This window comes from Oncorhynchus gorbuscha, linkage group LG03, assembly GCF_021184085.1.
Source record: "Oncorhynchus gorbuscha isolate QuinsamMale2020 ecotype Even-year linkage group LG03, OgorEven_v1.0, whole genome shotgun sequence".
Classification (NCBI taxonomy): Eukaryota; Metazoa; Chordata; class Actinopteri; order Salmoniformes; family Salmonidae; genus Oncorhynchus; species Oncorhynchus gorbuscha.
Genome location: NC_060175.1, coordinates 55986561 through 56011718, shown reverse-complemented (window position 1 = coordinate 56011718; position 25158 = coordinate 55986561). Strand labels below are relative to the sequence as shown.

Below are 25158 nucleotides of genomic sequence, written 5' to 3'. Positions count from 1 at the left end.
AACACTAGTGGCAATGAAAAAATAACAGAACAAATTGTTCAGTGTTCCTCAGCAGTAGGCTCAAAGCCAATGAATGTTCAGTTCCTGGTTACAGTAAATATTCTTGTCAACAGTAAGTACTGAGAACAGGGACTTGAAATCTGAAAGCTATCAGGCTCTGGAAGGTTTATTTTCATCTGAAATCTCATATTATACCCCACAATCTTAAACAAACTTAACCCAACTGTAAAATCAACGTGCTTGATTCGCATATAGTAAGCCCTCAATACACCTTGTTTATGATGTACTGCCTTCCAGGAAATGAAATAATGTACTGCATTGATGTGAGCAGATAACCAATGGAAGGTGCACAATGCAGAAATTGCTCAGCCATTTCCTAGTTTCTAAAATTCTAATTTGCCTAATTTCAGTGTATGTGACAAAATAAGCAAGAGAATCATTGTACTGTCTAAACCTCCGTGAAATATATTTTCCCTATCCCAAAATATTGTTTTTTCAGTTGTTTGAAAATGGTTAACACCACTAAAATTTACAAAACTTAACTTAACCCTCCTGTTGTGTTCCGGTCAAATTGGACCAATTTACAAGTTTTCTCTCTGAGAAATATAGTTAATTTAATCTAATTTAAGGTCTCTGCACTGGCTGGCTGTGAGTTTTAGAAATTAATTTTAAGATTCTCATATTGCTTTTTAAATCAATCCATAATTGAGTACCCCAATACATGTCAGACATACTTTTTAATCCTTAGTCCTCACAGGGCATCTGATCACACAAATTACATTTGGAAGATTTTCATTCCATTTTGGGTGTTTTATTTAACTTTTGTAAACCTCTGGTGTTTCTGTTAAAAAATGATCCGTCTTTAGACACACACACGCACGCACGCACGGACGCACGCACGCACGCACGCACGCACGCACGCACGCACGCACGCACGCACGCACGCACGCACGCACGCACGCACACACACACACACACACACACACACACACACACACACACACACACACACACACACACACACACACACACACACACACACACACACACACACACACTCTTGTGTCCTACTGCCCGAAGAAACAGAAGAATGTGCTCCTGATTACAACTCTGCACACCGCTGTGAGTATCAGGGAGGACAAGAAGCCCAACACTGTCCTGGATTTACAACAGAGGGGGAGTTAGCAACCTTGATAAGGTATGTTATTTTTTATCTTTCAAGTTTCATTCACTTATGGAGTCAACTCTATTTTAATGTTTTTGTTATTGTTAGTAGTACTGTTATTGTTACTGTTGATCTTTAATATGTTCAGACATTCATTTTGTAATATGGTAAAGTTTTCATGTGTAGTTTTGGGCCTATGTCCTTTCTTTACTAATAAAATCACACCGGTCTGTTTTGACCAGGAACACAACAGATGTTATTTTGGGCTTACTATTTAAAAATTTGAAACGATTCCAAAACAAATGTCCTTGTTAAACTTTGACACAAGATAGTCTGATAAATAGCACAATATGTTTAATCTGAGTATTTGTTATAGTCAAAATAATCCATACATTATGCTTTTTTAACTCATAAACAAGTTGTTTGAGCTCAGGTCAATGAGGCCTACAGGCCATAAATAGCAAATAGAAGTTCAAAACTTGTAATGTTCACAATAACTTAAGTTGATAAAAAGATCTAACACGACATTAGGTGATAATATGTTTATTATTATGGATTTATAATCAGCTATAATGGGGGGGTAATTTAATGGGGGTAATATAATGGGGGGGTAATTTAATTAACATTAAACGAAAACAACAGGGAAGCATAGAAACAACACACATAGAACAAATATACTGCTTCTTAGACTTGCTTTCATTGAGAGTGACAGATCTATAACTCACATTTCTATGTGAGTAGCCCAAAAAGTTACATATTGCAGTTTAAGTGTTTTAATTTGATGTTCATGATTGTATAGAGGATTATCCCTCTTACCGTCTCAAGATGGCGTAGCAGTCAGACGTCTTTGTCCTGTCGTGTCCCTTGCATATATCTTTTTACATCTTTTTCTTCGCATATCTTTTTAAATATTTTCCTCAACCTCAACTTCTAAATACTCTCCTGCAACCCGCAACACCCAATCTGGCGTGGATCTGCTTTTTTCTTAAGTATTTCTATTTACTTCAGATCTGGAATCCCTCAACTGAAGCTAGCCAGCTAACAACCTACCAGCTATCAGTCAGCAAACCATTGCTAGCGGTCATCAGCTAATCTTTAGCTTGGAAAGCTCTCGCCAGTTCGAACAACATGACTCAAACCAGAGCATAACGGACCTATTTCTCTCCATATCCCCGGATTCCTACCGCAAACTCTAAACATTTTCATCTGGATCTTCGCAACTAGCTAATCGCAATTCCGGGTGACCACTCCTGGCTAGCGTTTCAATCCCGGAGTAAGCACCAATTAGCCTGAAGCTAGCCCGGGTAGGGCTCCTGTGCTACCACCGAAGCCCACTCCTGGGCTACAATATCCGGACCCCTTCTACTGCCGGTATGGGGCTCGGAACCCCGCCGATTCTCTACGACTGGAATACCGACATAATCTGCCCGAGGATTCCAATCTGCCCACTGAAGGCCCATTCTGCTAACCTGCTAGGCCTGCTAGCTACCTAGAGCTACGTGGAACCCTACTAATTCCACGACTGGTCTATCGATGTCACCGCATGAAGAGGCAAAACCAGACTTACCCCCATCTGCTAACTGCTAGATTGCTTGCCCCGGTCTGCTAACTACTAGCTTGCCTGCCCCGGTCTGCTAGCTGCTAGCCCCTGCTAACTGCTTGCTTGCTAACCGGGTCTGCTAACTGTTAGCTTGTTTAGCCCCAGCCTACTAACTGTTAACTTGTTAGCATCGACCTGCTTAACTGTCTGAATCGCCGTGTCCCGAGTCAGCCCAACCACTCACTGGACCCATATGTTCACTTGGCTACGCATGCCTCTCTCTAATATCAATATGTCTCGTCCATTACTGTCCTGGTTAGTGATTATAGTTTCATTTCACTGTAGAGGCTCTAGCCCTGCTCAATATGCCTTAACCAACCATGTTATTCCACCTTCTACATATGCGATGACATCACCTGGTTTAAACATCTCTAGAGACTATATCTCTCTCATCATTACTCAATGTCTAGGTTTACCTCCAATGTACTCACATCCTACCTTACCTTTGTCTGTATGCTATGCCTTGAATCTATGCTATCGTGCCCAGAAACCTGCTCCTTTTACTCTCTGTTCCGAACGTGCTAGACGTTCGTATAGCAATTAGCCGTAACCTTATCCTACTTCTCCTCTGTTCCTCTGGTGATATAGAGGTTAATCTAGGACCTGCAGTGCCTAGCTCCACTCCCACTCCCTAGGTGCTCTCATTCGTTGACTTCTGTAACCGTAAAAGCCTTGGTTTCATGCATGTTAACATTACAAGCCTACTCCCTAAATGTATTTTTCTCACTGCTTTAGCACACTCTGCCAACCCGGATGTCTTAGCCGTGTTCAAATCCTGGCTTAGGAAAACCACCAAAAACCCTGAAAACTTCATCCCTAACTAACTATAACATTTTCCGCCAAGATAGAACTGCCAAAGGGGTCGGTGTTGCAATCTACTGCAAAGATAGCCTGCAGAGTTCTGTATTACTATACAAGTCTGTACCGAAACAATTCGAGCTTCTACTTCTAAAAATGCACCTTTCCAGAAACAAGTCGCTCACTGTTGCCCTCAGCTGTGCCCTCGATACCATATGTGAATTGATTGCCCCCCATCTATCTTCTGAGCTCGTGCTACTAGGTGACCTAAACTGGGACATGCTTAACACCGTGGCCATCCTACAATCTAAGCTAGATGCCCTCAATCTCACACCAATGATCAATGAACCTACCAGGTACAACTCCAAATCTGTAAACACGGGCACCCTCATAGATGTCATCCTAAATAACTCACCCTCCAAATACACCTCTGCTGTTTTCAATCGAGATCACTGCTTCATTGCCTGCATCCGTAATGGGTCTGCGACCAAACGACCTCCCCTCATCACTGTCAAACGCTCCCTAAAACACTTCTGCGAGCAGGCCTTTCTAATCGACCTGGCCAGGGTATCCTGGAATGACATTGACCTCATCTCGTCAGTAGAAGATGCCTTGCTATTCTTTAAATGTGCCTTCCTCACTATCTTAAATAAGCATGCCCCATTCAAAAAATGTAGAACTAGGAATAGATATTAGTCTTTGGTTCACTCCAGACCTGTCTGCCCTTGACCAGCACAAAAACATCCTGTGGCATTATGCATTAGCAATGAATAGCCCCAGTGATATGCAACTTTTCAGGGAAGTTAGGAACAAATATACACGGGCAGTTAGGAAAGCTAAGGCTAGCTTTTTCAAGCAGAAAATTGCATCCTGTAGTACTAGCTCAAACAAGTTCTGGGACACTGTAAAGTCCATGGAAAATAAGAGCACCTCCTCCCAGCTGCCCACTGTTCTGAGGTAAGGAAAAACTTTCACCACCAATAAATCCACTATAATTGAGAATTTCAATAAGCATTTCTCTATGGCTGGCCATGCTTTCCAACCGGCTACCCCTACCCCGGTCAACTGCCCGGCATCCTCCACAGCAACCCCGCCAAAGCCCCCACCATTTCTCCTTCACCCAAAACCAGATAGCTGAAGTTCTAAAAGAGCTGCAAAATCTGAACCCCTACAAATCAGCCGGGCTAGGCAATCTGGACCCTCTCTTTCTAAAATTATCTGCAAAATTGTTGCAACCCCTATTACTAGCCTGTTCAACCTCTCTTTCGTATCGTCTGAGATTCCCAAAGATTGGAAAGCTGCCATGGTCATCCCCCTCTTCAAAGGGGGTGGACCTTAAGACCCAAACTACTACAGACCTATATCTATCTGTAACAGTATAATTTTAAACCGTCCCCTCGCCCATACCCGGGCGCGAACCAGGGACCTTCTGCACACAACGACAACAGTCACCCTCGAAGCATCGTTGCCCATCGCTCCACAAAAGCCGCGGCCCTTGCAGAGCAAGGGGAAACACTACTTCAAGGTCTCAGAGCAAGTGACGTAACCGATTGAAACGCTATTTAGCGCACACCGCTAACTAAGCTAGCCGTTTCACATCCGTTACACTCACCCCCCTTTTGACCTTCCTCCTTTTTCCGCAGCAACCAGTAATCCGGGTCAACAGCATCAATGTAACAGTATAATTTTAAACCGTCCCCTCGCCCATACCCGGGCGCGAACCAGGGACCTTCTGCACACATCAACAACAGTCACCCTCGAAGCGTCATTACCCATCGCTCCACAAAAGCCACGGCCCTTGCAGAGCAAGGGGAAACACTACTTCAAGGTCTCAGAGCAAGTGACGTAACCGATTGAAACGCTATTTAGCGCACACCGCTAACTAAGCTAGCCGTTTCACATCCGTTACATATCCTACCCTGTCTTTCTAAGGTCCTCAAAAGCCAAATTAACAAACAGATTACCGACCATTTCGAATCCCAGTATACCTTCTCCGCTATGCAATCTGGTTTCAGAGCTGGTCATGGGTGCATCTCAGCCACGCTCAAGGTCCTAAATGAGATAACCGCCATCGATAAGAGATATTACTGTGGAGCTGTATTCATCGACCTGGCCAAGGCTTTCGACGACTGTCAATCACCGCATTCTTATTGGCAGACTCGACAGCCTTGGGATCTCAAATGATTGCCTCGCCTGGTTTACCAAATACTTCTCTGATAGAGTTCAGTGTGTCAAATTGGAGGGCCTGTTGTCCGGACCTCTGTCAGTCTCTATGGGGGTGCCACAGGGTTCAATCCTTGGGCCGACTATCTTCTCTGTATACATCAATGATGTTGCTCTTGCTGCTGGTGATTCTCTGATACACCTCTACGCAGATGACACCATTCTGCATCCTTCTGGCCCCTCTTTGGACACTGTGTTAACTAACCTCCAGACGAGCTTCACTGCCATACAACTCTCCTACCGTGGCCTCCGTGGCTCCAGCAGGTATATCTCACTGGTCACCCCCAAAGCCAATTCCTTTTTTGGTCGTCTTTCCTTCCAGTTCTCTGCTGCCAATGACTGGAACGAACTGCAAAACTCTCTGAAGCTGGAGACTCATATCTCCCTCACTAGCTTTAAGCACCAGCTGTCAGAGCAGCTCACAGATCACTGCACTTGAACATAGCCCATCTGTAAACAGCCCATCTATCTACCTACCTCATCCCCATACTGTATTTATTTATTTATCTTGCTCCTTTGTACCCCAGTATCTCTACTTGCACATTCATCTTCTGCACATCTACCATTCCAGTGTTAAACTGCTATATTGTAATTACTTCGCCACCATGGCCTATTTATTGTCTTAATTCCCTTATCTTACTTAATTTGTACTCACTGTATATAGACTTTTTGTTTTCTTTGTTCTACTGTATGTTTTGTTTATTCCATGTGCAACTCTGTGTTGTTGTATGTGTCAAATTGCTATGCTTTATCTTGGCCAGGTCGCAGTCGCAAATGAGAACTTGTTCTCAAATAGCCTACCTGGTAGGTGGAATAAAAAAATAAAAAATCCCTGTATCTCATGGTCATGTAAGGTTGTAACTGAGTCCTTGAGTGATTCAGTATCCTTAATTTCCCCCAAAACTGGGCATTGTCTTCTATTTCAAAAAGTGCTCGCATTTAAAATAATTTTTCCAATATACTGACTCATGCAATGGGATCGAATGACTAATCCATGACTGATCAATGACTACATGTGTTGTTCTATCTCACAGCTGACTTAGCTTGTCTGGAAAGTCTAATCAGTCAAGTTTTAATGTCATGTTCACTAGTACAGGGTTGTAAATGCATTGTAATTGCCTTTCCTGCAAGCTCTAAACCCAACAATGCAGTAATCAAAATAATTGTGGTACTAAAAATAACATAAGGTAGAACAAAAACACACACAAATGATACAAAATATAATAAAAATGTTTGGTCTTAGAGTCCATAAATATTGCAGGAGTTCTTGATGCGGATCCCATGCTTCGACAGTTACAACAGTGTCAGGCTGACAATGCATGGTGTTTTACCTCAATAATAAAACCAGTATATTTCTATTGAATGGTAGAGCAGCCGGCAGGCCAAACACACTTTATGAAGTCAGATATAAAGATCGTTCCGTTTTACAATCTCGGAAGGCGGTGTGGTGAATTCTGTATCTGTTGTCCTTGGGTGATGATTCATTAAAGTTGTATTTATGGTTAACCAGCACCAACAGTGTGTTCTTCCATGATTTTGTCAGGACAAGGGGAGCACACAAGGAAGTCTTGCTAAACGGGAGGATGCTTTGCTAGTAGTTTTCAGCGTTGTTCAACATCAACAAGTAAGCAAGACTTATCACAGGAATATTGGACATTAGTTCTTGGGATTCTAGGATGCTTGTAGAAGGACATTTCTTTCCATTGTGGATGTCTATTGTAAGTGTCAAATAACTGCAATAATTTCAACACTTAATCTGTATTGATACTGGCATTCCTGAGGTGCATATATAGTTGACTGAGAATTTATGTGCTATTGGTTTGTTCTCTTGGAAGACTGAAAAACAGTTGGCCTCAATTTTAGTAAAAGTGTTTTATTTTGACATTCTTGATTTAACTTTGTGAAAGTTAAATAATTCGGTAATTCATATAACATTCATTTGATCAAATTTTAAATGGGAAAAATTGTGTGCATTGGAAAGAAAGGAAATTAAATATTAGCATAACATTGCCTAACAATCAAACTGTAAGATCTAAGTTACAAGCAGTGGGTGAAGGTGTTTAGATAGTAAAGGTGAGATAAGTGTCGTCCCTGCCTGAGAGATCTCTTCTGGGCTCATTAACCATGACGATGGGCACAGGGGGCCCCGTGGCCTCGTTCTCTGTGTGGGACTATGTGGTATTTGTGGGCACAGTCCTGGGGGCAGCTGGCATTGGCCTGTTCCAAGCCATCCGGGGCCGCAAGAACAACAGCAGCGGTGAGTTCCTGCTGGGGGGCCGTCAGATGACAGCGGTGCCCGTTGCCATGTCCCTCACTGCCAGCTTCATGTCTGGCATCACCGTGATCGGCACACCAGCCGAAGCCTATCGGTTTGGGGCGGACTACTGGATCTTTGCCATCTCCTATGCCATCATGTCCATCGTCACCGCCGAGATATTTGTCCCTCTCTTCTACCGCCTGGGCATCACCAGCACCTATGAGGTAAGGAGATATACCAGACAGTGTCAGACCCACTTGGGTACATTGTACTTTTGGGACCATTCCACTGGGTCTATTGTACCGGTCAAACAGCAAGTGCAATCAACGTGGATGGAGATAAAGTGAAGAGGAATAGGGGAACTTGGGTAAGATGTTAGATGTAGGAATTAAGATGAATCAGTAGGGAGAGGTGTTGATGAGAGGGGTGTGCTCTAACATGTCTATCCGTTGTAATTTAACTAATGATTCATCACTGATCCATGAAAGCAATCTAATCCAGGAGGGGTGTCTTCCTGTTACATCTGTCACATTCAGCATCTATGAGGACTAAATGTGTGACTAACTGCATTAAAAGTCCATTCAATTATTTCCTTTGTTTTGACAAAGAAACCATTGATGACTTAATCCAAAATAATGTTGAGGCTTTAGGCTTGCAGATAATAATGATGATGATTCTAATTTGTGAAGCGCTTTTCTCAGACCCAAGGTGCAAACATTTTGTAATAAATAATAATAATAATGATAAAAACAATCCAGAACATAGAACACAGACAACAATCAAAGCTATATACAGGTGTCGCCAGATCCAGAGGACACAATAACAGAATTAGCTGAGGTCCTTGTAAGCTTTTCTGAATAGCACAGTCTTGAGCTATGCCTTAAAGTAGGAACGAGTCTCTGCAGCCCTAATAGTGTCTGAAAGCCCTGTCACCCATAGTTTTTAGTCTGCTGCTGGGGTGCTGAAGGTAGACGGACCTGGAGCGAGGGGTGCATGTGGGGCAGGAGGGTAGAATGAGGTACAAGAGATACTTGGGTCCAGAGTTGTGGGTAGGTGTGAACCAGGATGTACTTATGAAAAGTCTATGCATCTTTCATTATCATCACTTCCTGATTACCCAGATAACAATTCTAGGGAGAAATAACATTTTTTGTAATGTTACCCATAATGTTCCCCTAATGTTTGAGTGTTCAGTTTTCCATTAGTTAGGGGAACAATCTGTGTTAACAAAGACCTTACTCAGAACATGGTTACCATGTTCTCAGAATATACAATATTAATGTTCTAGAAACATTTCATGGGACGTTACAAGAAAATGAACGTGTTCAGTTTTCTGAGGGTTCGTGACCTAATGAGACACTTACGGGAACGTTCTCAAACAATTTGGGAACATGTTGTTGTTAGCTGGGTAGAAACAAATATTTACATGTGTAAAAAGCCAATGAAATCAGGCCAGGTTTGACTAAAATGTTTATTTTCTCTGCAGTATCTGGAGATGCGCTTTAATAAGTTGATTCGGGTGATCGGGACATCCATGTACATCACACAAACGGTAAATATTCAGTTAACATCATGAAGATGGGATGAAAAGATAGGCAATACTTCCCCAAGGATTTGGTGGAAACAATAATATCTGTAATACTTTAATGACAAAAAATGTCCCTTTTTTCCATTGCCTGTTTTTCTGAAGCCATCTGGCCATCTCAGGTAAACATTCCACCTTTATGAATGTGCATCAAGTATATGTTTACATCAATCAACTAATTGCTGTGTTTCTTTCAGGCCCTGTATACTGGTATGGTCATATATGCGCCAGCTCTCGCACTCAATCAAAGTAAGTCATATGCAAAGTACCTCTGTAATGTCCCTTATCCAAACCACAATAATATTATATGCTCGTTTATCGAGGGTCTGACTGATTATACATCTTTAGCTAATTCAACTGGTCTATGATCTGATGATTGTGTTGACTAATTGTTCATGAATTGATGCTATCAGCAGCTCAAAAGTCATGTAAACGGGTCTGTACCTCTGGGTGTTTCAGTCACAGGGCTGAACTTCTGTGTGTTTCAGTCACAGGGCTGAACTTCTGTGTGTTTCAGTCACAGGGCTGAACTTCTGTGTGTTTCAGTCACAGGGCTGAACTTCTGTGTGTTTCAGTCACAGGGCTGAACTTCTGTGTGTTTCAGTCACAGGGATGAACCTCTGGGGAGTGCTGGTGGCCACTGGGGTGGTGTGCATCCTCTACTGTACCCTGGTCAGTGGTTCATCTCACACACTCCCAATCAGCAACCAACCTTCCTGCTGTGACAATACACATGACCAAGGCCAGGAGTTTTTCCTGACCCCATGACATGACCGTGCAGGGAAAACTGTAACCCAGTTATGGTCAATTACTAGGGTCCAGGAAAAACAACAGAACCTACACATGAACATACCTCTTTTATGTACATGAGGTTACGGCACACTGTACATTCCTTCCCCTGACTCCATGTTGTATTGTGGTTCTCAGGGAGGTCTGAAAGCGGTGATATGGACAGACGTGTTTCAGATGGTGATCATGTTAGCAGGTTTCGTGGCTGTCATCGCAAGGGGGGCTGTCATCCAGGGGGGCCTGGGGAAGATCTGGGACGACTGCTACCAGGGAGGCAGGCTCAGCGCCTTTGAGTAAGTATAATGTCCACAAATGTCATGCAGGGATTGAATAGCTACAATGATACAAATTTATTACCAGCACAGTATGACCCCGCATAGTTTCCTGAGCATTTTCAATTTTATACCTTCTAATGCAGTTTTGATCCAGATCCTTTGAAGCGTCACACGTTCTGGACGATCGTGGTTGGTGGCAGTGTAATGTGGGTGTCCATTTACTCCATCAACCAGTCACAGGTGCAGCGTTACATCTCTTGCAAAACCCTAACCCAAGCCAAACTGTAAGGTGCACTCCTACTTTCCACAATGTAGAACAATCATACAGGAAAAGCTGTGAAAGAAGAATAGCAATATGAGTCTTTTTCCATGTTTGCTTTCTTTAAAACCCTCAGGTCACTGTATGGGAATATAATTGGTCTCTGGTTGACTGTGAGCTTAGCAGTGTTCTCCGGCCTCACCATGTACTCCATTTACAAAGACTGTGATCCATTCACTAACGGTGATGTAGGGGCAGTTGATCAGGTAAGTAAGTGTAAGACAGCTATGGTTAATATAGGCATGGATGGCATATAAATTGCTGCAATAATATTAAGGAAGTCTCGAGGTTCTGCTCGCCTGAGTTAGAATATCTCATGATAAATTGTAGACCATACTTTTTTACCAAGAGAGTTTACATCTATATTTTTGTAGCAGTGTATTTACCACCACAAACTGATGCTGGCACTTAGACCGTACTCAACAAGCTGTAAGGCCATAGGCCAACAAGAAAATGCTCTTCCAGAGGCAGAGCTCCTAGTGGCTGGTGATTTCAATGCAGGAAAACTGAAATCCGTTTTACATCATTTCTACCAGCATGTCAACTGTGCGACTAAAAAACTCTAGATGATCTTTACTCACACAGACATACATACAAAGCTCTCCTTCGCCCCCCATTTGACAAATCTGACGATGACTCTGTCCTCCAGATTCTTGCTTACATGCAAAGACTCAAACAGGAAGTACCAGTAACATGCTTAATTCGGAAGAGGTCAGATTAAGCAGATGTTAAATTACTGGATTGTTTCAATAGCACAGACTGGAATATGTTCCGGGATTCATCCGATGGCATTGAGGAGTTTACCACATTAGTCACTGGCTTCATTACTAAGTGCATCGACAACGTCTTCCCCACAGTGACCGTACATACATATCCCAACCAGAAGCCATGGACTAAAGGCAATATCCGCACTGACATAAAGGCTAGAGCTGCCGCTTGAAAGGAGCGGGACACTAACTCGGACGCTTATAAGAAATCCTGCTACGCCCTCCAAGGAACCATCAAACAGGCAAAGCCTCAATACAGGACTAAGACCAAATCCTACTACACCGGCTCTGATGCTCGTCGGATGTGGCAGGGCTTGCAAATTATCATGGATTATAAAGGGAATCATAGCCACGAGCTACAAAGTGACATGGGCCTACCAAATGAGGGAAATGCCTTCTATGCTCGCTTCGAGGCAAACAACACTGAACCATGCGTGAGAACACCAGCTGTTCCGAAAGACTGTGAAATCACTCTCTCCGAAGCAGATGTGAATAAGACCTTTAACTACTGGCTCTTACCTGGCACGCAGGCGTCCCATCTAGAGCTCTGGAAATGCAAATGCGCTACGCTAAATGCTAATAGTATTAGTTAAAACTCAAACGTTCATTAAAATACACATGCAGGGTATTGAATTAAAGCTACACTCGTTGTGAATCCAGGCAACAAGTCAGATTTTTAAAATGCTTTTCGGCGAAAGCATGAGAAGCTATTATCTGATAGCATGTAACACCACAAAAGACCCGCAGGGGACGTAAACAAAATAATTAGCATATTCGGCGCTACACAAACCGCACAATAAAATATAAAACATTCATTACCTTTGACCATCTTCTTTGTTGGCACTCCTAGATGTCCCATAATCACTATTGGGTCTTTTTTTCCGATTAAATCGGTCCATATATAGCCTAGATATCGTTCTATGTAGACTGTATGATAAACTAAAAAAAAGAGCGTTTCATAACGTAACGTCATTTTTTAAAATTCAAAAAGTCGACGATAAACTTTCACAAAACACTTCAAAATACTTTTGTAATGCAACTTTAGGTATTAGTACACGTTAATAAGCGATAAAATTCATCAGGAGGCGATGTAACTTCTATAGGTGTCGTCTGGAAAAAAACATGGCCGAGAGAGCTCGACCAAAACATCCGGTCGGAGAACGGAGGGAAGGTGTTCCCTTGAACCGGTTAGACCAAGAATCAATTGCGAATCAAATGACAAGACTCTAGACAACGTGTGGTAGCTGTAGGCGCTGAAACCTCGGTCTCATGTAATTCGGTTCACTTTGAACAATTCCTGGAAGTAAGCGCAAGGATATTTATTTCCATTTTCAGTGATCAGGTTTTCCTGCACTATTCGATGAAACTCACGCTCTGTTAAAGTCACAGCCGTGATTTAACCAGTTTTAGAAACGTCAGAGTGTTTGCTATCCACACATACGAATCATATGCATATACTATATTCCTGGCATGAGTAGCAGGGCCCTGAAATGTTGCGCGATTTTTAACAGAATGTTCGAAAAAGAAGAGGGTCGACTTAAGAGGTTAACATATTAAAATTCAAAATATGTCAGGGCCAGACGGATTACCAGGACACATACTCAGAGCATGCACTGACTAGTTGCGAAGTGTCTTCACTGACATTTTCAACCCCTCCCTGACCCAGTTTGTAATACCTACATGTTTCCAGACATATCTACCACGCTGACCCTCAACACGGGGGCCCCTCAGGGGTGTGTGCTCAGTCCCCTTCTGTACTCCCTGTTCACCCACGACTGAGTGGCTTTGCATGACTGTAACACCAACATTAAGTTTGCCGACGACACAACGGTGGTGGGCCTGATAGCCAATGATGAGGAGACAGCCTATAGGGATGATGTTAGAGACTTGGCAGTGTGGTGCTAGGACAACAACCTCTCCCTCAACGTCAGCAAGACAAAAAAGATACAGGGAAAGGAGGGCCCCCATTCACATCTACGGGCCTGTTGTGGAGCATGTCAGAGCTTCAAGTTCCTCAGTCTCCACATCACTAAGGATCTGTCATGGTCCAAGCACACCAACGCAATTGACTGGCTGCATTTATCGAGGAACAAGGTGAGACCCAGATGCAGACACAGGAGGCAGCCCTTCCAAAAGGCCCTGTACCAACTCCTCATGTCTCCTAATGGTGGCTCCCTGCAGGGAGACAGCATGGCAGAGTTGATCCAAGTCTGCTGTGCCTTGATAGTTCGTACTATCAAGGCACAAGGCGAGACCATGATAGTGACACAGGAGGCAAATGGTTGGAGTCTTACAATGTTTAATAATCCAAAGGGGTAGGCAAGAGAATAGTCGTGGACAGGCAAAAAGGTCAAGACCAGATCAGGGTCCAGGAGGTACAGAGTGGCAGACAGGCTCGTTGTCAAGGCAGGCAGAATGGTCAGGCAGGCGGGTACATTATTTTCTACTCCCTATATATAGCCATGGTATTTTCTACTCCCTATATATAGCCATGTTATTTTCTACTCCCTATATATAGCCATGTTATTTTCTATTCCCTATATATAGCCATGTTATTTTCTACTCCCTATATATAGCCATGTTATTTTCTACTCCCTATATATAGCCATGTTATTTTCTACTCCCTATATATAGCCATGTTATTTTCTACTCCCTATATATAGCCATGTTATTTTCTACTCCCTATATATAGCCATGTTATTTTCTATTCCCTATATATAGCCATGTTATTTTCTACTCTCTATATATAGCCATGTTATTTTCTACTCCCTATATATAGCCATGTTATTTTCTACTCTCTATATAGTCGTGTTATTTTCTACTCCCTATATATAGCCATGTTATTTTCTACTCCCTATATATAGCCGTGTTATTTTCTACTCCCTATATATAGCCGTGTTATTTTCTACTCCCTATATATAGCCGTGTTATTTTCTACTCCCTATATATAGCCATGTTATTTTCTACTCCCTATATATAGCCATGTTATTTTCTACTCCCTATATATAGCCATGTTATTTTCTATTCCCTATATATAGCCATGTTATTTTCTACTCCCTATATATAGCCATGTTATTTTCTACTCCCTATATATAGCCATGTTATTTTCTACTCCCTATATATAGCCATGTTATTTTCTACTCCCTATATATAGCCATGTTATTTTCTATTCCCTATATATAGCCATGTTATTTTCTACTCCCTATATATAGCCATGTTATTTTCTATTCCCTATATATAGCCATGTTATTTTCTATTCCCTATATATAGCCATGTTATTTTCTACTCCCTATATATAGCCATGTTATTTTCTATTCCCTATATATAGCCATGTTATCTTCTACTCCCTATATATAGCCGTGTTATTTTCTATTCCCTATATATAGCCATGTTATTCACTGTGTCAATATTTTCTTTCTTCTTCTCTTTAACTCTGCATTGTTGGAAAAGGACCCATAAGTAAACATTTCATTGTTAGTCTACATGTGTTGTCTACAAAGCATGTGACAAATAAAATGTGATTAGATTTGAATTTGATTTGTCTATGGCAGTGTTGTCAAATGTTGAAACTGACCAGTGTGTGCATGTGTGTGTGTGTGTGTGCGTGCGTGTGTGTGTGTGTGTGTGCGTGCGTGCGTGTGTGTGCGTGTGAGCGTGTGTGTGTGCGTGTGTGTGTGTGTGTGTGTTTGTGTAAACAAGCTGCTTCCTTACCTGGTGATGGACATTCTGGCAGCCTATCCTGGAGTCCCTGGATTGTTTGTGTCTGCAGCATACAGTGGCACCCTAAGGTGAGAATACTCCCAAGGGGAACCCAAATAGAGAAGGTTTGGTCACACAAATGTTCTAGGTGGAAAAGGTCTAGATGGATATTTAAATTGATTGGCATAGTATGAAAACCCAACCTCACGACCCCCTACCCCGTCCTGGGTCCAAACACAAGCGGTATTCCACTACTAACCTATCAATGAATGTGTTTAACTATGAATTCCCTGCAGACAAAGGACATTCTTTCTCTTCCCCTCATCTATTGCCATTGTGTCTGTTTCAGTACTGTGTCCTCCAGCATCAATGCGCTGGTGGCTGTCACTGTGGAGGACTTCGTCAGGCCAGTGTGGAAAAACCTGACCGAGAAACAGGTGTCCTGGATCAACATGGGCCTCAGTGAGTTTCACACAAAACAATAACAATCTGACAAAATGTCATGACCGCCACAGCCCTATGTCAGAGTAACAAAATGACACGTGAGTTCATTCAAATAATGCTGTGATACAAATATAGAAGGTCAGTTAGAATTTCTCTTTAGTATGTTCATTATATTTCATTATATGTTGTTACTTTACATGTAAATATAGTCTTAATCATCATATGTTCATCATACGTTTATGGATATTTAATTACCTTTGGACATATTCCAGGTATTTTCTTCGGGTTTTTGTGCATTGGGATGGCTGCAATAGCTTCACTGATGGGAAGCATTTTGCAGGTAGGAAAAACAATCAGATGTGGCTCTGTAGCACCACCTGCTGTCTGGTAGTCATCCCCTCCACTTTATGTTTCTAACAGTTGTCTCTTTTCAGGCAGCACTGTCCATATTTGGAATGATAAGTGGACCTCTTCTTGGACTTTACGTACTAGGCATGTTCTGGCACACAGCAAACTCAACAGTAGGCATCCCCCGATCTCATTCATATCAATCATCATTCATACTCAAAGACTGATTAACTCATTACTCAAAGAGAAATGAACATCTGTAAACACTATAAAAGTCCTGACATAAAAATCAATATTGTGTTGTTAAATACAACAACGTCAAAGGTTAGGCAATATAAAAATGTATGTGCGGTATCTCTATAGGTAAGACAGTACTGAGACTGCTTCCTTATGCCCTGCAGGGGGGACTCACAGGACTGATTGTGGGCCTTGTTATTACACTGTGGGTAGGGATTGGTGCGCAGATATACCCACCCCTAGCTGATAAGACCAACCCCCTGCCAATCAGTGTGGCAGGCTGTAACCGCACACAGGACCTGAACTACACCACCCTGGCCCCATTGACCGGGGCAGTAACACTGACCCCTCTGCCTGAGTGAGTTACTCACAGTCACTTTATAACCAATGTCTCCAAAGTCCCCTATTCCCCATATAGTGCACTACCTTTGACCAGTCCGATGGTGCTTATAGCTATGGGTTAGCAGCCTTGTTAAATCAGCCTGATCTTGCTAGCTTACATCCTGTGTCACCGAAAGGAATCTGATTTCACAAGGCTAATGTGTTAGGGGGGCTGAGATAATGTTGCTCAGGTATGACTCTCTCTCTTTCTTGTTGTTACAGTGACCGGCCAGCTCTGGCAGACTCATGGTACTCCCTGTCCTACTTGTACTTCTGTCTCCTGGGCAGTCTGGTGACTGTGATCGTGGGCCTGGTGGTAAGCGCTATCACAGGTGAGGACACCTCCTTTAGCGCTAACCCTAACAGCATAGTGCATGTTATGCGTTATGTTTTGACATCATGACCCGACGAGGAGTTTGGTTTCGGAAAAACTCCTAGCCCTAAGTATAATGACTTAGGCTCATTCAAATTGATACTGGATGCATTTATTTAAGCCAGACATCTCCTTGTGTCGTGTCTTTCCAGGTGGTTGCAAGCAGGAGAATCTACGCTTGGATCTCTTTGTAAGGAGACGTGATCTATTCTGCGCTGGCTGTGGCAAGGACTCAGAGGTAAAGCCTCTTCCTCCAACCCTTTCTCTCTTCCTCCATCTCTCTCTCTCTCTTCCCCCATCTCTCTCTCTCTCTTCCCCCATCTCTCTCTCTCTCTCTCTCTCATACTGTAGGCCTACATCTGTATTGAATGTTCTGCGGCTGTGCCTATCTGTCTGTGTGTTAACTGGCTACTGGTGTGGTCTTTGTGTGTCTTCCACAGGCATTAGACTCTGAGATAAATGAAAAGGCTGGATCAGAGCTGAAGAATGGATCAAACAACGCTGGATTCAAAGACTCTCAGTTTAACATTGTGGATAAGGATGTGGAAAAGGTCACTAAAATGTGATGCTGTCACCAAGCTAAATACACTCTGTCAACTGGAGTGCTCCAAGAGAACAATTTGTCCTCTCACATTTCCATTCTAGTTTTATTGTAATGAAATTCATTGCTAAGAAAGGAAGCCCGAGTGTGTAATTACGCAGATGAAGTCCCTAATCAGCAAATGTGTGTGAAGAACAAGAACAAAGGACTAGCATTACTAACCCCATATTAAACAGGGTCAATATGAACCGTGGGTTCGACAAAACAGTCATGTTATTTTTATGTATTTATTTTAACTCAGCTGGTGTTTCAGTTTCTTGCTGTCGAGAGTTGTAATAGTAGAGAATGCACAAGGCACCAATTCAAAATGTGTTAGTGTATGGGCAGTTTTCCTCTTGCTATTTCACTCACTGACAGACTTTAAAGAGCCATTTATAACCTGTCCAAAATGTCCAGTTGATCAACTAGGTAGCATATGGTAGCTAGGTAGGTATGTGAGGCTAACGAGCTATCTTATAGTTGTAGTTATCATGGCCAGATTAATTGATCAGGGACCTCAACCCCAAAGCGGCCTCCTTTGTTTTTGTTGAGTCACTAAAGTATCATGTGAACACACATATGACATGGCAAAATGTCTATAATTGGAGGAAATTAGCTTTAAAACTGCAACAACAACAACAACAACAAAAATAAATTGCCTACAAGAGGGGTGTGAACAGTTTGGGGTCGATGGGTTGTGAGGTGGGGGTTTATGACTTTAACATTGTGTTAAGATTATAGATAAAATAGGTTTAATAAAAAATACATAAATTAAAATGTACATCTAACCTACTTGTCACTACAAATAATGGACTTGTAATATGAGCATATGCAGTTGATATGTGATCATGTTTATTTTGTGTTTTACAGCCCTTGAGGCTGATACAATACATTTGACTGTATATTAATTTTGTGGCTATAAAGATTGTGTTGAAATGTATAGTGAGTTAGCTTGCTGTGATTGTTCTTTTTGGGATTTCTTTCATTGTCAAGTTGTTTTCATAAACATGCTTGGTAAGGCCAATGAGCTAGACACAAATGCATGCTTATTTCTAAGCAGGTTTGGAGTGCAACAGTTATACTGTATCTTGTGTACATCACATGCATCTTTACCAAGGTGACCATATTAATTAACCACAAACAACTGTACACTACCTACATACTACTTAAATTTGTTTTCCTGGGGCAAATACCCAGGGTCACATACAGTTAACATGCAGTAGACAAAGCAATTTGTGCAGCGATTTGTGCAGCAACATTTTCTTCCTTTCTTACCTCTCGGGAACACTGGTTTTAATAATAACTTAGAAGATAACGTATCAACAAAAAGTTCTGATTTGTTGACTGTAAGCCTACATGTAAAGAGTTCTTCTGACTAATGACCAGGTCTCCTTGCCAACCAGCAGACAATAGAGGAAGTGAACACAGAAGGGGACCGCCCACTTCACATTTCACTGGGCCATGAAAGCAAGCCTTCTGCTCTCTGCGGTCTGTAGGGAGTGGAGAACAAAGCAATAAACCAAGTTCCTGGTTTCACTCTCACGGGTGCTGGCTGTGTAAGGTGAGCTAAAACTATTTTCTGAATCTTAACTGTGAAAATAAAATGGTAGGGTATAGGGAAGGTCAAAAACACAGTCGAAAGATAACGTATTAATGAAACACCATGTATGCTTAATATTTCAGTTGCCCTCTACTTAGTTTCAGAAGGCAGGTGCATTGGTATTGTTCCGGTTCCAACCACATTTTATTGTCGTGCACGCATACTGTATTTTGCAAATGTTATTGCAGGTGCAGCGAAATGCTTATGTTTCTAGCTTCATCAGTGCTGTATACATAACACTAATTTAAATGAAGAAATATCAGAACGAGCAATGTCAGAGACCGGAATATAACTTTTGAACAGTAGTGTATATATATTATAAACAGTAATAAAAAAATGGTAGGGTGATGGAGGAGTGATGGTTGCTGATAATGGGCCTCTGTAAGCCTATGTAGATATTCCATTAAAAAAATCTGTAGTTTCCAGCTACAATAGTCATTTACAACATTAACAATGTCTACACTGTATTTCTGATCAATTTTATGTTATTTTAATGGCCACATTTTTTTGCTTTTCTTTAAAAAACAAGGACATTTCTAAGTGACTTAAAATGTCCTTGTTTGTTTTCTTTAAAAAGCACATTTTTTGTCCATTAAAATAACATAAAATGTATCTTAAATACAGTATAGACATTGTTAATGACTATTGTAGCTGGAAACAACAGATTTTTTAAATGGAATATCTACATTTAATTTTGCCTTTATTTTACTAGGCAAGTCAGTTAAGAACAAATTCTTATTTTTAATGACTGCCAAGGAATAGTGGGTTAACTGCCTGTTCTGGAGCAGAATGACAATTTGTACCTTGTCAGCTCGGGGATTCGATCTTGCAACCTTTCGGTTACTAGTCCAACGCTCTAACCACTAGGCTACCCTGTCACCCCATAGGTGTACAGAGGCCCATTATCAGCAACCATCACTCCTGTGTTCCAATGACAGACGCCTCACAAGTCCTCAACGGGCAGCTTCATTAAATAGTACCCGCAAAACACCAGTCTCAACGTCAACAGTGAAGGGACAATTCCAGGATGCTGGCCTTCTAGGCAGAGTTGCAAAGAAAAAAGCCATATCTCTGTCCAGTGTCTGAGTTATTTTGCCCATTTTAATCTTTTTTTATTGGCTTATCTGAGATATGTCTTTTTCTTTGCATCTCTGCCTAGAAGGCCAGCATCCCGGAGTCGCCTCTTCACTGTTGACGTTGAGACTGGTATATATATACCGTATGTATATAATGGTGTGTATGGGCAGTATATGAATAGGAAAGGTGTGTGCATCAGTAGGTATATAGAATGAGCCTTGACTGGAATACAGTATATACATATGAAGTAGGTAAAATGTTATGTAGACATTATTAAAGTACCCAGTTTTCAATGACTTTGTACATAGGGCAACAGTCTCTAAGATGAAGGGTTGGTGGTAGCCGGCTAGTAAGTGACTAAGTTCAGGGCAGGGTACTGCGCGGAGACCGGCTAGTGGTGATAGAAGCTGTTTTTTAGTCTCTATGTCCCAGCTTTGATGCACCTGTGCTGTCTCCGTCTTCTAGCTGGTAGTTTTTTTTATACTGTAGACTATCATTTATTTATTATGATGCTAATTCTTTAGTGGGCTGAAAGAGGTGCGATTCTGCCTACCTTGGTCAAATACACATGTGCTGTAACATTTTGCTAATACAAAGGCTACCATACACAGCAGGACAACCTGAATACAATGACAAAACATGGGTCGTCACCAACGTTTCCTCCAAACTACCCGCGTACAGTAACACGTGACTGCTGCGCAGCTCCCCTGGGACTACTGCGCAGAAGAAATACTCTTATCAGTCCACTGAGAGAAGAACGAGATTGAATTTCGCTCAACTTTCTAGAGTTTTCCATGTTAGTTAACACTATCAGCGTTTGCGTTACTGTGGAAATTGTGATCGAATCAACGCAATATTAGCCACTTTCAATGCAAGATATTGCATTGTAGACAGAACGCAACAGGGTAGGATTCTATTGCATTGACAGGCATGGTCTCATCTCGTAAAGTACGCAGACGGGTGCGGCATAACCAATCAGAGCTGCAGTAAACCTATATGCAAATAGACCATTGCCATATATTTTTGATTTTTTTATTTTACCTTTATTTAACTAGGCAAGTCAGTTAAGAACAAATTCTTATTTTCAATGACGGCCTAGGAACAGTGGGTTAACTGATTTGTGGGTTAACACTGGGTTAACGACAGATTTGTACCTTGTCAGCTCGGGGGTATGGATCCATGCCATTTGCTTTGATCTGGACTTTACAGCTGTGGTCGTGAGTAGATGTGCTTCTTTTGCGATTAAAGCAAGAGCTGCATGTGGCCATATGTGCACATTTTTGTTCATATCCTTTGCTAGTTTGTTATTAGCCCAGTTATAGATAATGTGTAGTCAGCAATAGGGGAGTGATTTTTTTCTTTTCCTACAAGAGCCCAACATGTGTACCTTTTCTAGACATTTTTGAAAAGTGAGTCAGGTAAAAGAGCTTTTTTTATGTGTTAAAGGGGCAGTGTTGTATTTTGAGACAGGCTTGAATAAGCTAAGTAGCCAGTAGGCAGATGTTAGCATAATTTGTCTGATTCTCTGTAATAATGGTATGGGAATAGTAACGCATTTTATTTTGTAAAGTGGTTTCTTGCATCAAAACAACCTCATTTTCAGTCACCTCCTTGTCTGAAGGACAAGTGGATAAACAGGTTAATGTCGAGCCCTGCCTGTTTTTTCTTCTTCAAAACTCTCATGTAGGCCTACATTGAAAACCACACATTGGCTGCTACTGTAGGCTGAATGATAGAACAGCTGTTTCCATGTTAAAATGTTATGGGATGCATTTTGTCCATTGTTTTTGATGGTAGGCCACTCTGGTAGGCCTACATTATGATCCAATAGCCACAGTAGCCTACTTGGCCACTGTTAAAACTGTAACTTAAAGCGGGTACAGCCTCAGTGGTCACAGTAAACGCGCGCTGGAAGTTGCACAGAATTTTCACAATGTTTGAGCTCAGCAGACCAGAAATTTGCTCAGTGCCTAAAACATTTTAAGAGAACATTGGTTGTGACTCATATGTATGGTATCCTTTGGGACTGTGAAAAATAGAACAAGTACAGGCTTGTGTTGTTTCTATATTAGAACACACAGCCTGAGGGACTTTAAGATATGGTTGGTCAACACTGTATACACAGCTGTTTTTTTTTGTTTTTTTTGGATCCTTATAATACATGTCTTTATTATGTTGTTCACTATAGGACCAAAGAGAACATGATGGCCATTGATCACAGACTTTCTCTACCCCTGGCAAGTTTTATTATGGCCATTTCCTTGACTACAACTACAACTCTGACAAGCTCTTCTGAGAGAGGAAATAATGCCACTGTCGCAAATATCCGTTTGGTTACTGCAATTACAGAGACAATGGCGCCAAACCAGACCTACACCACAGCCATGTCAACTCCTTCAAATGTCACTGTTGACGGTGCTCTCTCTACTACAAGTTACCATAACTCAAGTCAGAACAGCACTGGAACAACAACTCACAATGCTGTGCAGGACAACTCAACAACCACAACAGCACTGGCTGTGAGCTCAAACACAACCACTGAGTCAACACCATCAGCTTTGGCCCCTACAGCTAATGCTACATCTGCAGCCATTACAGTCCCAGGTATTGTCCCCTCCACTGCACCAACCACCCAAGCAGCCAAGACCACTGAAAACCAAAACAGTACATCAACTATCCCACCACAACAATCCACTAAGAATCTTCCTCAAACCACAAATGCCGCCATGTCGATGACAACCGCAACACATAATGTGACACAAGGTAACTCATGCTGGTTGATATGTCTGTCTTTAAAGATGATTAGTTATGATGCAACACAAATGTAAGTGAATTTAAATTATTCCCATCTTTCCTGGTTTATTCAACAGGTTTTGGACTAGACAATTCAGAAAAAGGCATGACGGTTTTCTTCAGTGTTGTGCTTGGGGTGTTTGTTTTGGGAATATTTATGTACACGTTGAATAGATGGAACCAGATGAGGCAATACTCACATCGACCTCTCCATAACAACTCTGAGGCCGAAGGTAAACAAATTCATACATCATGTTCTCATTAGATCTTTTTTCAATATCTCAAATGCATTTTGTCAGTCTCACTAAGATGTAGACACATTGACAGTGCATGCAGGCTCCAAATGAATAATACATGAGTAATACATTCTTGTGTAGTACATTAATATATGCTTTATTACAGCTGACACATGTGTGCTACTGTAGTGAATGTTACATTGGTTCTTACGGCTCTACTCAATTCATTTTCAGTGGGTGGATCCCTAGCAGCAGACGACACACTTGTAATTTCAGGAGGACTCTACGATGGTTCACAAATCTATAATCCAACTATGACAACTACTGATATGACGGAGGATGAGTTCAATTTTGATAACCGTCTACATGTGTCCCAGCGATCACAGTTCCGCCTGGAGTTCTTAACTGAAGAACGAGAGAGCTCCCCAGGCTATGAGGCCTCTACCTTTCATACTTTTCAGCCAATTGATGATGATTTTTAATGTCAAATCTAGCTTCTTCTTCTTTTTTTTTACACCAGTTTGTAAATGATGTCCAAACTAGCCAATGGGCTTTTTTTTAACATCACTTTTACAATTGCATTGTTTATACTGTTGAAGTCGGAAGTTTACATACACTTAGGTTGGAGTCATTCAAACTTTTTCAACCACTCCACAAATTTCTTGTTAACAAACTATAGTTTTGGAAGTTGGTTAGAACATGTACTTTGTGCATGACACAAGTCATTTTTCCAACAATTGTTTAAAAACAAATTATTTCACTTATAATTCACTGTATCACAATTCCAGTGGGTCAGAAGTTCACATTAATTACACTAATTTGACTGTGCCTTTAAACAGCTTGGAAAATTCCAGAAAATGATGTCATGGATTTAGAAGCTTCTGATAGGCTAATTGACATCATTTGAGTCAATTGGAGGTGTACCTGCGGAGGTATTTCAAGGCCTACCTTCAAACTCAGTGCCTCTTTGCTTAACATCATGGGAAATGTAAAATAATTCAGCCAGGACCTTGTGAAGATGCTGGAGGAAACAGGCACAAAAGTATCTGTAGCCACAGTAAAACGAGTCCTATGTCGACATAACCTGAAAGGCCGCTCAGCAAGGAACAAGCCACTGCTCCCAAACCGCAATAAAAAGCCAGACTATGGTTTGCAACTGCACATGGAGACAAAGATCGTACTTTTTGGAGAAATGTCCTCTTGTCTAATGAAACAAAAATATAACTGTTTGGCCATAATGACCATCATTATGTTTGGTGGAAAAAGGGGGATGCTTGCAAGCTGAAGAACACCATCCCAACGAATAAGCACATGTTGTGGGGGTGCTTTGCTGCAGGAGGGACAGGTGCACTTCACAAAATATATGGCATCATGAGGGAGGAAATTTACGTGGATATATTGAAACAACATCTAAAGACATCAGTCAGGAAGTTAAAGCTTGGTCGCAAATGGGTCTTCCAAATGGACAATGACCCCAAGCATACTTCCAAAGTTGTGGCAAAATGGCTTAAGGACAACAAAGTCAAGGTATTGGAGTGGCTATCACAAAGCCCTGACCTCAATTATATATCAAATCTGTGGGCAGAAATGAAAAAGTGTGTGCGAGCAAGGA

At 41.6% G+C, this 25158-nt stretch overlaps 2 protein-coding genes across 5 annotated transcripts; both read left to right on the top strand.

Moving 5' to 3' along the window:
• Positions 1-1047: 1047 nt before the first annotated feature.
• On the top strand, positions 1048-18780 carry LOC124031593 (sodium-coupled monocarboxylate transporter 1-like). Its single transcript, XM_046343023.1, has 16 exons — positions 1048-1198; positions 7330-8267; positions 9530-9595; positions 9826-9877; positions 10233-10300; positions 10556-10710; positions 10836-10976; positions 11088-11217; positions 15478-15566; positions 15827-15939; positions 16194-16261; positions 16356-16442; positions 16671-16864; positions 17110-17219; positions 17413-17498; positions 17701-18780. The coding sequence occupies exons 2-16, from the start codon at positions 7911-7913 to the stop codon at positions 17824-17826; spliced, it is 1842 nt and encodes a 613-aa protein (XP_046198979.1). The 5' UTR covers positions 1048-1198; positions 7330-7910; the 3' UTR covers positions 17827-18780.
• Positions 18781-19260: 480 nt separating this feature from the next.
• si:ch211-105j21.9 (sialomucin core protein 24-like) lies at positions 19261-24259 on the top strand. Of its 4 annotated transcripts, none has more exons than XM_046343025.1 (4): positions 19261-19401; positions 22706-23280; positions 23388-23543; positions 23781-24259. In XM_046343025.1, exons 2-4 carry the CDS (start codon positions 22719-22721, stop codon positions 24026-24028), a joined length of 966 nt encoding a protein of 321 aa, XP_046198981.1. In that variant the 5' UTR covers positions 19261-19401; positions 22706-22718; the 3' UTR covers positions 24029-24259. The 4 variants fall into 4 exon arrangements, with proteins under 4 accessions (XP_046198981.1, XP_046198980.1, XP_046198983.1 ...); XM_046343024.1 differs by lacking the exon at positions 19261-19401 and adding an exon at positions 21573-21734; XM_046343027.1 differs by lacking the exon at positions 19261-19401 and adding an exon at positions 21573-21926.
• Positions 24260-25158: the final 899 nt, after the last annotated feature.